This window comes from Cataglyphis hispanica, chromosome 9, assembly GCF_021464435.1.
Source record: "Cataglyphis hispanica isolate Lineage 1 chromosome 9, ULB_Chis1_1.0, whole genome shotgun sequence".
In the NCBI taxonomy this organism is placed as follows: domain Eukaryota; kingdom Metazoa; phylum Arthropoda; class Insecta; order Hymenoptera; family Formicidae; genus Cataglyphis; species Cataglyphis hispanica.
In genome coordinates, this window is record NC_065962.1 from 3,290,630 (window position 1) to 3,308,856 (window position 18,227).

General features: G+C 46.4%; 1 protein-coding gene across 1 annotated transcript; it reads left to right on the plus strand.

The window, feature by feature from the left end:
- The first annotated feature begins 11,888 nt into the window (after positions 1–11,888).
- Positions 11,889–17,081, plus strand: LOC126851902 (uncharacterized). The gene has a single exon (XM_050596236.1). It carries the CDS (start codon positions 11,889–11,891, stop codon positions 17,079–17,081), a length of 5,193 nt encoding a protein of 1,730 aa, XP_050452193.1.
- Positions 17,082–18,227: the final 1,146 nt, after the last annotated feature.

Below are 18,227 nucleotides of genomic sequence, written 5' to 3' on the forward strand. Positions count from 1 at the left end.
CCCATTAAGCCATCAGGAACGTCCTGTTCCATCTTAGTTCGTTGACATGTATCACAACGCTGAATATAATTCACGACTTCTCTAAACATACGCGGCCAATAATATTGGCCATAATTCCGCGATATTCGCCGATACTTTTTAGTACTTTTACGATATTTTTTCGGTGCCTAGGTCCTGACCTGCCTGAGAAACGTCATGATTAGCTCGAATAACACAAACGCAAATCTCTCGGAAGCACAAGCTTTCACTGCCCTAAGTCGTCAACTACGTGCGACACGACAGGATTCTGTTTTCGGAAATATAACTGATCGTTCTCGATTTTTCATCTCAGGTATTTACGCGGCTCGCTTTCGATATCTCGCTCGCGCATGTCGTACCATTCGTCTCCGGTGATCGCAATAGTGCATAATTCTTCGACGGGTTCGTATAATCGCGATAGCGCGTTGAGGACGTGATTTAGTACCCCCTTCCGATGTTCGATCTCGTAATCGTACTCCAATAAGTCGAGAGCCCATCTTGCTAACCGACCGGTGGGACTTTTCAAATTATGTAACTAACGAAGGCTGCTATGATTGGTAATGACTTTAAACTGGTAGCCCTCTAAGTACCGTCGAAACTTCCGAATTGCCCATACGACTGTTAGGCATTCTGTTCCGTCGTGGAATATTTCTTTTCTGCTTCCGATAGCGTGCGACTTATAAATGCGACCGCGTGTTCAACGCCTTCCGATTCTTGCGTTAACACAGCGCTTAATTCGACCGAACTTGCGTCTGTTTGTAGTACGAACGGTAACTCAAATTTTGGACACGACAACGTAGGCGATGATATAATGCACGATTTGACCGTTTCAAACGCCGATTTTTGGTCCTGTCCCCACTCCCAAGAGTAGTTTTTTCGGAGGAGACGTGTCAATGGCTCTAATTTCGATGCACATTACGGTATAAATCGTCTGTACCACGAGCCATCCCAATAAAACGACGTAATTGTTTAAGATTTCTCAGCGGCGGGTATTCAACTATCGGCGCGGTTTTGTCCGCGTCGACCTTTAATCCTTCTTGCTGGACCAAGAATCCGAGATATTTAATCTGCGATCGGCAAAATTTATTTTTCACCGGATTAAAAAGACCGGCCCTTTTGATCCTATCCAAAATCACGTTTCAGCCAAACGAGATGTTCTTCGAACGTTCGCGTCACGACAACGATATCATCCAAATAAGCGAAAGCGTGCGGCTCCATTTTCGGTTTGATAAGACGATCAAGTAAGCGTTGAAACGTCGCGGGTGCTCCGGTAAGACCAAACGGCATTCTCGTAAAATGAAAAAGGCCCTTACCGCTGTTAATTCGCGACTATTTTGCTCTAGCGGGATCTGAAAATACGCTTGACTCAGATCGATTGTCAAAATATATCGGGCGGTATGCAATTTATCCAAAATTGAATTCATGTATGGTAATGGATACGCGCCCTTCTTTGACACCGTATTTAACTTTCGAAAATCGAGACAGAAACGATAGATGCCATTCGATTTCTTGATCATTACGACCGGACTAGACCATTCGCTTTTTGACGGCTCAATTATTCCCGCTTCTAACATTTTATCAACCTCCGCGTAAATTGCTTCCTGAATTTTCGGCGACACCGGGTAGTAGGTTGTTTAATTGGCGCGTTTCCGACGTCTATCCGATGTTCCGTCCAATTAGTTACCCCGGATTTACTCGGATCTCCGATGATCTTTGACGCGAGAAAATCATTTAATCGTCGTTCTTCGGCCGACGATACCTCAACTAATCCACAACAAATAGGCGAACTTTTACGTGACCTATGAATCCGAACTCCTCCCCGGGAATTTACCATATTCGGCGAGAGCGTCCTTTGAACGGCGGTAAGCGGTCCATCCTCCGGTTGTGAGGCTTTCTTCATTTTCACGGAAGCCATCCTCCATTCGGCGCTCTCCCCTACCTTGTTTACACGGCACGATGAATTACCGAATTATCAAAGTCATACTCCACACCTGAATAATCCGAAAAATACCAACGACGCGAAATTTACACCGATTGCAAACATAGACAAAAAATCTCCTCTGAGTATACACGGTAACGCTAGGGTGGATAACGCGTAAATTTTCAAGGATTTGACTCGATGGCGGAGCGTAATCGGTACTTCGATTTCCCCCTTCATCCGTGTGATTTGACCAATAGCCGTTGTTACGCGTTTGCCATCCGAACTTTTAAATTGCAAACGTAACGCCTTCTCTAATTCGACGGTCCTAGAAACGTGCGATTCGATCCGGAATCTAACAGAGCGAGTATTTCGTTTCCCATAATCTCGACACGTAAAAACAGTAATGGCGATTCACCATGACCACCAAACGCACTATACGAAAATTCACATTGATTTTGCACGACACAAATAGGGGATATTTTTGGAGTAGGAGTCGGGTTCCCCCCATTAATCTACCCCCTTACTCTGATCCCGAACAATAAGGACATGTGCGCAAAGTTACTTCGGCGCGACCGCAACGATAACAATGCATGCGCGGCGCGGCCTCACAATCGCGCGATAGATGACCGATGCCATCACAATTCCAACATTTTGCTGTAGATACGCGCGAGGCCGAATTCCGGATGTCAAGGGTTGCGTGGATGCCATACTCGAAGCCACAGACTCGGTCGGTTGAGGTTTTCGCGGCGCGATCTTTTCGTCGTTTTTCCCTGCGCGAGGCAGCTCCTGACTTGGCAGAACTCGACAAAGTATTTAATGCGGCGACCATGTCATGTTTATGCGCTTGTTTGTTAATATGGCGTGGCGATCGGTAGGCTAGGTCAGGGAACAAGGATTTATCGGGAGTCGGCGGAGCGTGATAACGCTGCGCTAATTGACTGGCTTCTATGCGAGTCGCTATGTCCTCTAAGGCGTCGAGACCGTCCACCTCTTCCCGGCGCATCGCGATCTGCAAACGCGGCAACATTTTTCGAAACGCGTAACTAACTTGTTCCGCCGCGCTCTAAGGCAGCGACAACCGATCATACATTACCCTCAAGCACGTCAGATAATCCGCTACGGACTTCTGTTCCCCCTGCGTTCGCCTTATTATCTCGTCGCTCAACGCGAACTGAAAATCGAATAGCGGACGCCACGCGATCTAAACGTGGCCCAAGTCGATAATCGATCTCGTCTTCCGCGAAACCAATGTAGCCGATACCCGATAAAAAGAATGGTAAGCAGCGGAAAATATCCTCATCCGCCACCGGCACTAAATCGCGACCCTCTTTAATACGCATCAAAATCGTTTCGGCGTCTTTCCCTCGCGCACCCGAAAATTTCAAATTCCATTTTCTCATGACATTATACGCGGTCATCGTTGAATTTCCTGACGAATCGCGCGGGGAATTATGTTCGGGGGTGCGAGGTGTGCCCGGTGAGCGCGACAGCTCTGGCACATTGTAGCGCGGCATCGGACTATCCGGACGAATCGGTTCCCCCGGGAGCTCCAGACGTTCGGTATCCGACATCCCGTCCTCTCTATCCGCGGATGATATTCGAAATCCTTCCCTATCGTCACGCACGCGACGCAACAATCGAGCGGTTATAATAGAATAACTTCCGTCCGTCGAAAGTCTATGCCTATGTAATTCCTCGACAAGTTGTTCGTGATTTAAAACAAAAACTCAATCGTCCTCGGAATCGACTCGACTCATACGGTCTTCCCGATATTCGAATTCGAAACGTAAACACGCAGGACCATAAGATAACACAATCCCAGCACGAAAAGACAGAAAAACGATATTTCGAACAGCCAAAAAACAAAAGTAAATAATACACGTAAACACGGTACAAACGAATTTCTTACGACGGTTAAATTCGAAATAATTTTTGCGATAATATCGAATAATTTTCGAACCAATAATTTTTCACTAAATTTCAATTAATTCTTAATTGTCCATGAGATTACAAAAATTACGATTTTTTGTTCATTAATTGATTCACGGGCGCACAACACGAAAAGAAAGAAGAGGATTGAAAAAGAACGAAAAAAAAAGAAAAGCTTATTATTTTCGCTTTTCGCGAAATTTGCGATCGAAATATCCTGAACGACGCGCCTCTTATGTTCCCCTCGAATTCAACAAGATTTTATAAAACTCCCTTTCAATCAACATGGTCCTACGTTGGACGCCAAATTTTGCGACGAATTTTCCCTCTGCGTCGATCCGACAAACGCTGCGCGCGTTTGCCGTCGCGATCTCTCCGTAGCGCGGATGGGAAGTGGCTCACTTGCGCACTGTACAATTGGATACATTGCAATTACGCACTGAGATATTAGACACATAAAGTTGCGCACCGTTCGATTGGACACATTTCAATTGCGCAAAATTCGTTTGGACACATTTTATTTGCGCACCGTTCAATTGGACACGTTGTTTTTGGACACAACACATGTTTTTGTATAAATTAAAATACATACACACGCAATTATGTATGTATAATTTTGAAAGTTTTTGACATTTAATATTAACTCCATTTGGTAAATAAATATTTGTTACAGTTCGTTTACACAGTTTTTTTGCGCACATTTCTTTTGCACACATATCTTGCGCACATATCTTTTGCGTACATTTCTTTTGCGCACATTTCTATTGCGCATAGTTCTTTTGCGCACATTTCTTCTGCACACATTTCGGTCGGACACTGTAGCATGTACTTTGTAAGTTGTAAAGCGAGGTCCACCCATCCTACCTTCGATGAGGGTGCGGGAGGGGGGCTGAAGGCCACCTTTGCCCCGTGTGTGTGTGTGTGTGTGTATGTGTGCGTGCTTAAGAAATGTGTGTAAAAGAAATTTGCGCAAAAGATATGTGCGCAAAAGAAATGTGCGCAAAAGATATGTGCGCAAAAGAAATGTGCGCAAAAAAAATGTGCGCAAAAGAACTGTGTGTAAACGAACTGTAAAAAACGTTTATTAACCAAATGAAATTAATAATAAATGTCAATAAATTTAAAAATTATACATATATACATGCGTGTGTATGTATTTTATATTATATAAAAATATGTATTGTGTCCAAAAGCAACGATGTCCAATTGAACAGTGCGCAAATGAAATGTGTCCGATGGAACGGTGCGCAACTTTATGTCTAATAACACAATGTAGAATTGCAACGTGTCCAATTGTACTGTGCGCAAGTGAAGGCTTCTCGCACGGTAGTTCCGTTGCGCCGACGAACGGGAGTATGATTCGCCGGACGGGAGATGCGGGAAAAGGTATCGTCAACAAAAAGAGAGAATCAAGATATAATTACACGCCGGGAGGGAACGGGGTGGAAGGTGTTCCGCGCGTGCCTTGATGAAACCCTAACACTTGCGACAATTTTAATTGGGCGCCAGATACGGGATTGCACGTATCAATTATTAGTCAAATATGCGAGATAGGCGCGAAACAGATGCGAAAGAAAGAAGTAAATTTTGTCGCGGGCAGACTAGCTCACCTAACAGTAGAGAGGCAGGGCTTATATTGAACGAACGCGATATAGAGGCAAGAGGCGATAAAGACAGAGCGATAAAAAGAAAGTAAAGCCGTTCAGCGTAACAAGGAAATGACAGCTTTATTAATTTGGAAGAGTTGTGTCCGGATGGATAAATAAAGATAAATGATTTATTCGGTGTCGATAAATTCGCGAAAGCGAGACTGGGTGTTAGAGACGGCTTAGCGCCGCAGAAAATAAGACGCCGTTAAATCAAGGTCGATCCCCGGACTATCCCCGAGCGCAATTATACCAGGTCGATTATCGGACTCCTCGTAAATCGATAATATACCGTTCGTTATTTTAACACGCCGTACGGTCACCACATGCATCCAGTGCACCCCTAAGCATGCACCGTTCAAATATTGCTCGCAACGCTGTGTACAATTTTACGCACTAACCGCGAAAGCACTCTATCGCTCATCCACTTCACGCAAGTGATTCGACAAAAGAAATAAACAGAAATATATCCGCACGAAACACATTCACACTCGACGACTAACCAAAGAAATACATAATCGCAAGATACACTCACACTCTAAGACAGACTACTCACGCATACCGGACTTAAACGCAAGAAATTTCGCGACTATTATATTACGCCGTATTATCGAGCCGTGATCTCCAGAGAGACGACTTACGCGGTATATATAACGCACAACAATAATTAATCCGCGAAACCAATGCTCAGAACGCTTCAAGGCTCGAATCGCTTACCGACGTGGCCGTGTCGCAGTTACCATTACGCTAAGGACAATGTTATAAACACTAAAATTCCGAGCGGAGCTCGAACGCAAAAATAACACCAAATTGCGACCACAACGGCAGAACGACGCGATTCCGATATCGCGAACATGCGTGGCTACGATACAATAGGATAACCTCACCGGCAACGATGCTCTCTCTCCGGGCGTTCGAGAGTCTGGCGGCTTCTCCGCGTCTGGCCTCGTCCTCGGGATCTGTCGTGATCGGGCCGTGCACTCTCTCGGTCCCCTCGCTCTCCGCGATCGTTCACGCTTGTAAAGCTCACACAAATCGTCCTCGCCATGCACACGTCTGTCGCACGCTACTCTCCGCGCCAATCTGACCCGGGATCGTCACGATCTAGAATCTATAACGCCGGGCCAGCGCCGGGGATGCGCAATCGGGGTGCGTGTAATCACGACCAATCGCCAACCAAATGATAACACGCGAGGCAGCCACCGGGAGATACGCTCAAGATTGTAGCGGGGGCGCGCACACCTCCGAGATCACGATCAATAATTTCCATCCTTCTGAGGGCGCATCGGCGGATCCCGTCGGAATCTCGGGATCGAGGCACTGGCGGTCCTTGGCCCTTTTCCTCCCGCCGCGCCTCGCGGCGGTGGAGCTCCTTCAGGATCCTTCGGAGACACGTCTCCGCACGGTCCTCTCGCGCTCCTCACCACGCGCTTCCGAATTTTGGCTGTTGATAATTCCCTTTCTTCTCACGTCCTCTCGAAGGTCGCCCCTCGTCTTCCGAGTTGTCTTGACTGCTATCTTTGCGACGGCTCCCCCGCTTCTCCGATAAGGTTTCTATAGTGTTTCAAAAGAATAGAATAATAAAAGAAATTAATACTAATCGAAATAAATCCGACAAACAACGCCCCTCTGAATATTTTGGTACGGCTCTAAAGTTTTTCGACTGGCGCGGGTGCGTATTCCGCGCTCAGCGATCGGGGAGAGATCCGATGGACACGCGCGGGACGGCAACGTCACAATATATATATATATATATATATATATATATATATATATATATACATATATATATACATATATATATTATTAATACATATATTACAATTATTATTTATATAAATTTATTTAATTATATAAGATTAAAATTATATATAACAGTATATTTATAAAAGAGGTATTATATATATTAAGTTTTCTTCAAATAACACTAAGGAGGAAGAAGAATAATAGAAATATTGGGCGAAAAAAAAGAGTAATAATACGAATATTGGACGAATAATTTAAGTGAATGATTCGGTCAAGCAGGTTCTCAAGGGCAAACCGCACACACACATATACACATACATACACAGCTTTTAAAAGAATGAAATAATAAAAAATTTAAAAAAAAGAACTCCCAACTGCTGCCAACAAAATTGTAACATTTAAATAACTTTAAAAATAAAAAAATTAAAAATTAGGTTAAACAAAATATTAATTAAAAAACAGGTAATTAACAAATATTTAATAATATAAACAATTTTTAAAAATATTTTATGATAATTAAGCTTTAAAAAATTAAGTAAAACAAAAAATTAAATGGAAAACAGATAATTAACAAATATTTAATAATGAAGACAATTTTTAAAAAATATTTTAGAAAAATTAAGCTTTAAAATATTTGAAATATCTATTTGCAAGTTTCAACACAATTAACTACAAATTATTATTATTATTATTATTAAATATTACAATTTAAAAATTTATACGTATATGTGAAGTATAATTATTATACCAAGTTAGGTATGAGATAAAATATAAAAAATCACATAAATAAGTTATTGTTAATTGTTATTTAAATGTATTCTTATTAGAATTTATTCTCGCACGAATTTACTCACGCGCACACGCACTTTAATTTGCGTGAAACGGAACGCACCCTTAGTGTGGCGTCTCCCGACTGCTCTTATAAAATGTGGAATTAATAATAATTACAAAGTAGAATAATTGTAAGAAAGTAAAAAGTAATTTGTTGCTCCTATTTAATTCTAAAATTTTAAGCTTCTGTAAATCGCCTTTGTAACGCTAAATATGTAGCGAGAGTAAATTCAAATAAGAATAAATTTAAATAATGATCAACAATAACTTATTTATGTGATTTTTTATATTTTATCTCATAGCTAACTAGATATAATAATTATACATCACATATACGTATAATTTTTTAAATTGTAATATTTAATAATAATAATAATAATTTGTAGTTAATTGTGTTAAAACTTGCAAATAGATATTATTTCAAACTTTTTAATGCTTAATTTTTAAATTTTTTTTATACATTGTCTTTATTATTAAATATTTGTTGATTGCCTGTTTTTCATTTAATTTTTTGGCTTACTGAATTTTTTTAAATCTTAAGCTTTTTAAAATATTTTTAAAAAATAGTTTTTATTATTAAATATTAGTTAATTATTACCTGTTTTACATAATTTTTTGTTTTTAATTTTTTATTGGAATAAGATTGTGTTGAATATGTTACTTAGTGAGGTTTGATAATTTTTCTCCTCGCAATCGACGGAACTAGGACTTTCTTCTGCCGAGGTTTGGACTTTCTTCTGTCGAAGCTTCGCTCCGAAATCCTAGAATTATTTTCTTCTTGAGAGGTATGCAAATTTCTCTCTTTGAAGGTTTTTGAATTAATTAAATTTTTAGGAAAGGTTTGGTAACTTTCCCCTCCAGGAATGGTTGGATTAATTAGATTTTCAAAAGGTTTGTTAATTTTCCTCTTTAAGGAATTTTTAATCATTTAATTATTCATTTTTCCCCTCGATTTTATTTTTCATTTTATTTTCATTCTTAATTTTATTTATATTTTGATTTGATACTTTTTCTTCGTTTTCATAGTTAATTTCTTTAATAATAATATTTTCTTTAATTTCGTTTTCATTTTCAAGTTAGTTTATTTTTATAATCATCGAATTCATCGTCTACAAATTTTTCGTAAATAAGTTCTTCTCCTTCCTATTCATTTGCTCTTTGTAAATAATACCTTCTTTCTTTTCCTTATTTGTTTTGTGGACTGCCCAGACCCTCGAGATTTGATTTATGATCGTCTAACAATTCGCCCAACGGTTTAGGCGTAAAGTCGGGACATATACTTCTGCTTCTTCGTACAAAGTACTTATGACAATTAAATATGCTTTTCCCGAAACGTTTCCAACGATGTTTCCCAAATAAATTCCATGTGCCACTTTTAAGGGCATATAATATATAGCGAGGTATATAAGCCCACTTTTAATTCAGGATTCTCTATTCTTACATAAAATAATGATTCGGATCGCGGAGCTACTATGATAGCTTCTGGTGATAAGAACGGTACATTGATTCCAGAACCATTTGAATGCTTTTGTGCGTAATCTATTTTCGATGAAGTTTGTTTAAAGAAATCATTTCCTAATATGCTGGATTGTGAAACTGGAAAATTGTTAGATACCATATGAAATATCAACGGTATTCCGAAAGTAATTAATATAAGTTCACCTAAGGTGTGTACAGGATAATTGTTTATGCCATTTAATTTGAGAATATTTGTGTAGTTAATATTTATTTCTTCTGGAATAAGATTTTCTTTAATTATATTTGTTCCAGATCCTGTATCTAGCATAAAAGTTATAGTAGCCAAGTTGTCAATATCTATTTGATAGCACACGACTTTGTTTATCGTGATTTACGGTCACGGGCCTTATGTTCGTTCTGTTCTTATTTATTTTGCTACATGAGCTTTGAATGGGTGTGGCTCGCATTCGGATCCCTGCTGTACACCCGACGTCGAGGGGCCGTTATAGTTTCCCTGATTACTTCCCCTTCTTCAGAGATTGCTCGCACGACGTAATTCGCAATCCTCTAAAAGGTGATCCTATTCTTTAGAGTAGCGACGGAATAAAGAGTTCTTGGATACTGTTTGTTGGTTTATTCTCGATCGACAATCTTTAGCGATGTGACCGAAATTATTGCAGATTTGACAAGATACGCGAGTTTCATATTCTGCAAAACGTTGTTTGTTTTGTTTCTTCCAGCAATTGTTTGCAGAGTGGCCGGGTCTTTCGCACCACTGGCAAGTTACTGAGATACTTTTATTATTAGATTCTATTATTATGAGAAGTGTTACTTTGTCGACGACAGGATTTGGCATCATGACCGGATTTTAAACACAATTGACAAGTTATTATTTTTCCTTGAATTGCATTTAATGGCCGGCGAAGTTGTGAATCGCGAAAATGGCATTTTTCTGTTCCATGCCCGCATTTTTTACAGATTTGACAGATAAAAATTGAAGTTCCCAAATCTCTTTGGTTATTAACTTGATTTGTTTGTATATTTTCCACATTTGCTACCTACATGTCCTTCCTTACAACAAATTTGAATATCTTTTACGCTGTTTATTTTCTGTCTACCTGCACTATTGTTTGTCCCCTGTTATAAATCTGTCACCGTTCGGAGTTCTTTTTCTTTCTTTAAAGCATCGGCTAATGTCGCGTGTACATCTAAGTTTCTTGCAATTCGTTGCTCGATTTCTGGTTTTAATCCTCTAATAAAACACTTGCACATATCTTTTTCTAACGATGTTTTAATATTTTGGTCAGATAGCACATTTCCTGAACTTCTATATGCCTTCAATATTTGTTTTCCGAGAAGCTTGTCTCTATTTCCATAACTATGTCCTCATCATATTTTTGATATACACAACCCAATTTCCCTTGTAATTGAAATATTTTTAATCGGTCCATAAATTTGTTTTAATTATTTTGTTAATTGAGAAACGTTATCAAAATTGTGATCTTGTATGGTTCGACGAACCTCTCGTATTATTATAGTTCTTATTATTTTTGTAAATTACTGTTCTGCCTCGTTAGCAGCATGGATTTGGCTTCTTCACATCCCTCGATAAATTAATTCAAAGTGTTCGAGATTGCAACGATCTCGAACTTCGCGTTTTTGTTGCCGCGCGACCGCGTCATCGCCGCGCGCGCGATGCGAGGTAGCGTTTTCTGCGACCGAGCGAAAACGCGCGGCAACAACAAACATCGTCGCCCTTCTCGAAGGATCTAAGGTAAAATTGCGACAAACAAGTCACCTAAAAACTGTCGGCGGAAATGACTAAATTTCGGGGACCTTCTGGATCCTTCGAGAAGGCGATGACAGTATAAAGGTAAGCCGCCAACCGAGCGCGGCGCATTCCGCTCAGAGTACTTTTGACGCGCGTACGCTATTCAAGTGAAATAAAGAGTCGGTCTCGTTTAGTGAAATAGACATATTTCAGTGCCGTTGTGTGACTACCGGAGTTATTCCGAGACAGACGATTTATCGCTGTTCATCCGCCGCGTGCGAATTACAATCGTATCTCGCGTACGAACGATAAAGCAAAGTGTTAAGATTCTATTCATCTTAGAATCGAGCGCGTCTCGATACTCGCGGGTGTCGTTGTCCGTCGGCCGTCTCATTTCGCGCTTGTCTCTTTTGGAGCACGCTCGCTCGCACGCTCGCTATAACTTTCGCTCTCATTTGCTGGTCCTTCGAGCCGGATCCTGCTGTCCGGTGCCTGTGGGTGTAGTGAGTGCAGTGTCTGTGGTGATTTTCGTCGGAGCTTCTTCGGTCATCACAGCCTAAGAGACAAAATGAGTAGAGACATGGACTCAACCATACGGACTCAATTCGAGCTGTACGGGCGCATTACACGCTCGTACGAAAACTTGCGGAAGTCGGGGTCCGCCAACATTACTGTCGGGCTGGTGGAGGCACGACTTCAAGCCCTGGAAGCCAACTGGGCGAAATTCGAACACAACCACGATAAGCTCACCACATCCTGGGAGGCCTTACGCGAGACCGACTACGCCAAGAAGGACATGTTAACGCTAACAGAGGAAGCGTACCTCACTCAGAAGGGCATGCTCTCAGAAGCGCTCTACCGTCTCAAGTGCGAGAGAAACGAGGCGTCCGCTGCGAGCACACCGTTATCACAGCCGCCGCGAACGACCTTGCCGAGGATACAACTTCCTCAGTTCTCCGGGTTGTACGAGGACTGGCCGTCCTTCCGAGACCTCTTTCATTCCCTCATTGGAAAGGATGTCTCGGCTAGCAACGTCGAGAAACTTCACTATCTCAAGGCGTGTCTCAAGGGAGAAGCGGAACTCCTCATCCGCAGCCTGCCCACAACAGGGGAGAATTTCGATCGCGCGTGGAAGGCTCTCACGGACTACTACGAGAACAAGCGCCTGCTCGTGCGATCGTACATCGCGAGGTTCCTGGCTCTTCAACGTGTGAAGGGTGAGTCGAGCACAGATTTGCGTGCGCTTTATCACGGCGTTTTGAACACCGTCGGCTCCCTCGAGAGCATCGGTCGACCGATAACGAGCGGCGAGGACTTGTTTGTCCACCTCGTTGTCGATCTCATGGACTCCCAGTCCCGCCGAGAATGGGAGAACGCGATAAGCGACACGACGGATCCACCGGCGTACAAGGAGCTGATCCAATTCCTCGACCGACGGCTGCACACGGTCGAGTCGCTGCAACCGTCCAAGCCGGAACCGAGTACCGCAAGACCGGGCGCGACGTCCGGGCGTTCTCCGCGCGTGCATAATGTACGGAAATCGGACGGCAATCGCGGCCAATGCTCCTTGTGTCACAAGGAGCATTACATAATGTTTTGTGACGCGTACAAGGCCAAGACAGCGGCGGAGCGACGGCAGCACGTAGAGAGACATCAGCTGTGCTTCAACTGTCTCGGGAAGCACAAGGTGAGTGACTGTTCGTCGAAGAAGACGTGTTCGATCTGCGATGCGCGTCATCACTCGACGCTACACGACGCGTGCAAAACAACCGAAGTCGCCAAATCATCGCTGTCCGCGAACCGAGCTTCGAAAGCAACGTCGGCTGTGCTTCTCGCGACGGCGCGCGTCCGCGTGGCCGACAAGTTCGGCGTATTTCACACTGCACGAGCCCTCATCGATCAAGGATCCGAAGTGTCAATCGTCGCTGAGTCACTGGTCCAGCGATTGCAATTGTCCCGGACTCCTGCCTCGACAGACATTGTCGGCGTTGGCGGGCAACTCACGGGCTCTCGGGGCCGAGTCGAGCTCGCGCTCACGCCGCTGCGCGACGGTCCGCCGCTGCGGGTTTCAGCGCTCATCTTACGCCAGCTGACGCTCTACACCGGTGGCATTCGAGTGAGTCGCAACACGTGGCCACACATTAATGGCATCGAGCTCGCCGACCCGGACTTCTTCGCAGACGACTCAGTTGAACTTCTTCTTGGAGCGGATGTCTGCGCAACCATTCTCCAACCCGGCCTTCGACGTGGAGGGCGTCGGCAGCCAGTGGCCCAGAGGACAACTCTGGGTTGGATTCTTTCGGGTTCCGTCGGCACTCCAGCCACCACCCGGTCCGCCCAGACTCACCACTGCTGCAGCGACGGCGATCTTCACGACTTGGTGCAGGAGTTTTGGCGACAGGAGGAGGTCGTGGCCAAGGCCATTCCACCCACCACGGAAGAGCAGGAAGCCGAGGACCACTTCGTCCGGACACATACGCGAGACACCAGCGGTCGCTTCGTCGTGCGTCTGCCTCTCAGACTGCCGCTCCCAGACCTCGCGGGAACGAAGCGCACCGCAGCCCGCCTGCTCGGGCAAATGGAACACAAGTTCGCTCGAGACGAACAGCTGAAACAACGGTACACGGACTTCATGCGGGAGTATGAAGTCCTGGGGCACATGTCCCTCGTCCAGCCGGCCGGCGCTGCAAGGCCGGCCGACTGCTACCTGCCTCACCATGGCGTGATGCGCAAGGGGAACTCAGCCAAAATCCGAGTCGTCTTCAATGGCTCATCCACGGTTCCTTCAGGAGCCAGCCTCAACAGGCATCTCAAGGTGGGACCCAACCTGCTGCCCGCCTTGGAGGACATTTTGCTGCGGTGGCGAGTCCATCGCTTCGTGCTGGCGAGCGACATCGAGAAGATGTATCGCCAGATTCTCGTTGCGCCGGAGGATCGCCATCTCCAGAGGATTCTGTGGCGCTACGAGGACCAGACTGCTCCGCAAACCTACCAGCTCAATACAGTAACATACGGACTGGCCTGCGCTCCGTTCCTGGCGTTGCGCTCCTTACGACAACTCGCCGATGACGAGGAGGTCCACTTCCCCCATGGCTCAGCGGCGCTGCGCCAGGATGTCTACATGGATGACATCCTCACGGGCGCACCCTCCATCGAGGAAGCCATGGACCTCCAGCGGCAGCTAACGGAGCTGTGCACGGCGGGCGGGTTTCCGCTCAGGAAGTGGTCGGCCAATGACCCCCGCCTACTAACGCGCATTGCGCCGGAGCACCGGTCACACCGTGACCTATGGTCGTGGACGCCGCAGGAGAGTCACGCCACTCTCGGTCTCCACTGGCATCCGAGCGGAGACCACTTTTCCTTTTCCACCAGGTCCATCAAGGTGCCAATCTACACGAAGCGGTCCGTCCTCTCGCTGACGGCCCGCCTCTTCGATCCACTGGGCTGGCTAGCTCCGACCATCATACGGGCCAAGATCTGGTTTCAGTCCACGTGGCTGCAAGGCGTGGACTGGGACACCTCGTTGGACGAGGCTAACGCGCAGCAGTGGAGCACTCTCCAGGAGGACCTCCCTCGTTTGGAGGAAATTCGAGTCCCGCGACGCGTGCCCATCGACCATGCAGACGCCCGAATCGAGCTGCATGGCTTTGCGGACGCATCCGAGCGGGCCTACGCCGCCGTCGTCTACGCGAGGACGGAAACCCGCCACGGGGAAACCACGATTATTCTCCTTTCAGCAAAGACCAGGGTAGCGCCGTTGAGGACGGTGTCACTACCCCGCTTGGAGCTCTGCGCGGCCTCGTTACTCGCCCGGCTAGTGGTGCACCTCCGCCAGACTCTCGGAACAGGAGGCGCGCCCATCCATCTGTGGTCCGACTCGACGGTCGCCTTGGGCTGGATCCGCGGCCACCCCTCACGCTGGAAGGTCTACGTCGCGAACCGCGTCGCCGAGATTCAGGCGGCCTTGCCGGGAGCATACTGGCACCATCTTCCGGGGACGGAGAACCCTGCCGACTGCGCATCGCGGGGAATCTCCCCGAGCGAACTAGTCGCTCATCCCCTCTGGTGGAGGGGTCCACTCTGGCTTTCGGAGGGCCCAACGTCGTGGCCGTCATCACGAGAGGAGGAGCTCATCGGGGACCTGCCGGAGGAGCGCGTCAGAGCGCACGCTGCCGCTGCGCCGTTGCCGGAGGTGACCGAACCAGAGGAGCTGACACGATTCTCCTCGCTCAATCGTCTGTTGCGAGTGACGGCGTGGTGCCGGCGATGGCGGCGCGTGCGTGCGGTCAAGCACCCGTCGCTCATCGCAGCGAGCCTGCCCTCGGCAAAGGGCACGCTGTCGGCCTCCGAATGCGACGACGCTCGTATAGCATGGATCCGGGTGGTGCAGGCTGCCGCGTACAAGGAGGAATTGAGAGCGCTCGCGCGGGGAGCGTCCATGCCGAACAAGAGCAATCTTACCAAACTCACTCCATTTACAGATCCTCTAGGCATCCTGAGGGTTGGCGGGCGGATCAAGCACGCCCTCCTGTCGTACGACGAGAGGCACCCGATGATCCTGCCCAGATCATCCCACTTCACGCAGCTCATCGTCGAGGAGTGTCACCGGCGAACGATGCACGGAGGCGTGCAGCTCACCCTCGGGTCCATTAGGCAAAGCTACTGGATCCCTAGAGGACGTCAATTGGTGAAGGCCACAATCCAGCGGTGCGTCACCTGTGTCCGCTGGCGGGCGGTCACGCAACAGCAGCTTATGGGAGACCTGCCACGGCTCCGCGTCACTCCTGCGAGGCCATTCTGGCGCACCGGCGTAGACTACGCCGGCCCCATCCAGTTGCGCACAACAAAGGGTCGCGGACACCGTTCGTACAAGGCCTTTGTCGCGGTCTTTGTGTGCCTTAGCACAAAGGCCGTGCACCTCGAGGTCGTGTCAGATTACTCGGCTGAAGCCTTCCTGGCCGCCCTGAGGAGGTTTACAGCGCGACGCGGGCTGTGTCGCAGCCTCCACAGCGACTGCGGTACTAACTTCGTCGGAGCCGACGCGCAGCTCCGAGCCTTCTTCGCCGCGAGCAACCCAGCACAGCGCCAAATCGCCGATCAGCTGGCCACCGACCGCATCCATTGGGACTTCAACCCGCCCTCAGCACCTCACTTTGGCGGCCTGTGGGAAGCGGCGGTGAAGTCGCTCAAGCACCACCTCCGCAGGGTGCTAGGAGAGTCAACACTCACCTACGAGGAGATGAGCACCCTCCTCACGCAAATCGAGGCCTGCATGAACTCGAGACCGCTACAAGCATTGACGGACGATCCGGACGACGTAGCGGCCTTGACTCCAGGGCACTTCCTCGTGGGAGCGGCCCTCAATGCCGTCCCAGAGCCGAATCTCCTGGACGCCCCAATCGGCCGACTCTCGCGCTGGCAGCTCGTCCAAAGAATGCGCGATCATTTCTGGAGCAGATGGTCCCAGGAGTACCTCCACTCGCTCTCCCAGCGACCCAAATGGTGGATTTCCAACAGCGAGGTCCGCGTCGGGCGTTTTTGTCTTATCCGGAGCGACAACACGCCGCCAACACGATGGCCTCTCGCCCGGATCATCAACGTGCACCCAGGAGACGACGGGAGAGTCCGCGTGGTCACCATCCGCACTGCCACCTCAGAGCTGACTCGTCCGATCGTCAAAATCGTCCTCTTGCCGGAGAGCCGCTCCGACGAGCAAGAGGACAACCCCGCGCCTCACGGGCGCAATGCCTCTCTGGGCTAGCCAAAAGCGCTCCTTCGCCGGAATTCCGGCGAGGCGGGCGGGATGTTCGAGATTGCAACGATCTCGAACTTCGCATTTTTGTTGCCGCGCGACCGCGTCATCGCCGCGCGCGCGATGCGAGATAGCGTTTTCTGCGACCGAGCGAAAACGCGCGGCAACAACAAACATCGTCGCCCTTCTCGAAGGATCTAAGGTAAAATTGCGACAAACAAGTCACCTAAAAACTGTCGGCGGAAATGACTAAATTTCGGGGACCTTCTGGATCCTTCGAGAAGGCGATGACAGTATAAAGGTAAGCCGCCAACCGAGCGCGGCGCATTCCGCTCAGAGTACTTTTGACGCGCGTACGCTATTCAAGTGAAATAAAGAGTCGGTCTCGTTTAGTGAAATAGACATATTTCAGTGCCGTTGTGTGACTACCGGAGTTATTCCGAGACAGACGATTTATCGCTGTTCATCCGCCGCGTGCGAATTACAATCGTATCTCGCGTACGAACGATAAAGCAAAGTGTTAAGATTCTATTCATCTTAGAATCGAGCGCGTCTCGATACTCGCGGGTGTCGTTGTCCGTCGGCCGTCTCATTTCGCGCTTGTCTCTTTTGGAGCACGCTCGCTCGCACGCTTACTATAACTTTCGCTTTCAATTATCATATATATTAAATTTTATTATATGGTAAAAGATATATTTATGTGTAGGATTTAAAGAATATTTTTTAATTAATTTATTTATATTTTAATATGTGCATTAAATTAGAAATAATATGAAAACTAATGGTGTGGACTTCCACACCATCCATGAGGTTTCACTAATGGCGCGTTAGGTTTTACGTGGACTTTCGCCTAGAGCCCTATTATACCACATTTTATTTATATATTTTATAGATATATATTTTACATATTTATATTTTATGTTTTTTATGAACATATGTCTATTACAGACATGATAATTTTTAAACGCGATCTTTATAAATATATACTGTCTTTTGTTTTTTGCAGACAATGTCTATTACAGATATAATTTTTATACATATTCTTTACAAATATATAGTGTCTTTTGCAGACATAATGTCTATTACAGACATGATATTTTTTAAACGCCATCTTTATAAATATATACTGTCTTTTGTCTTTTGCAGACATAATGT

What these genes read in the sequence shown, in the direction of transcription:
- LOC126851902 (XM_050596236.1), top strand. Translation starts at nt 11,889, where the DNA reads ATGAGTAGAGACATGGACTCAACCATACGGACTCAATTCGAGCTGTAC.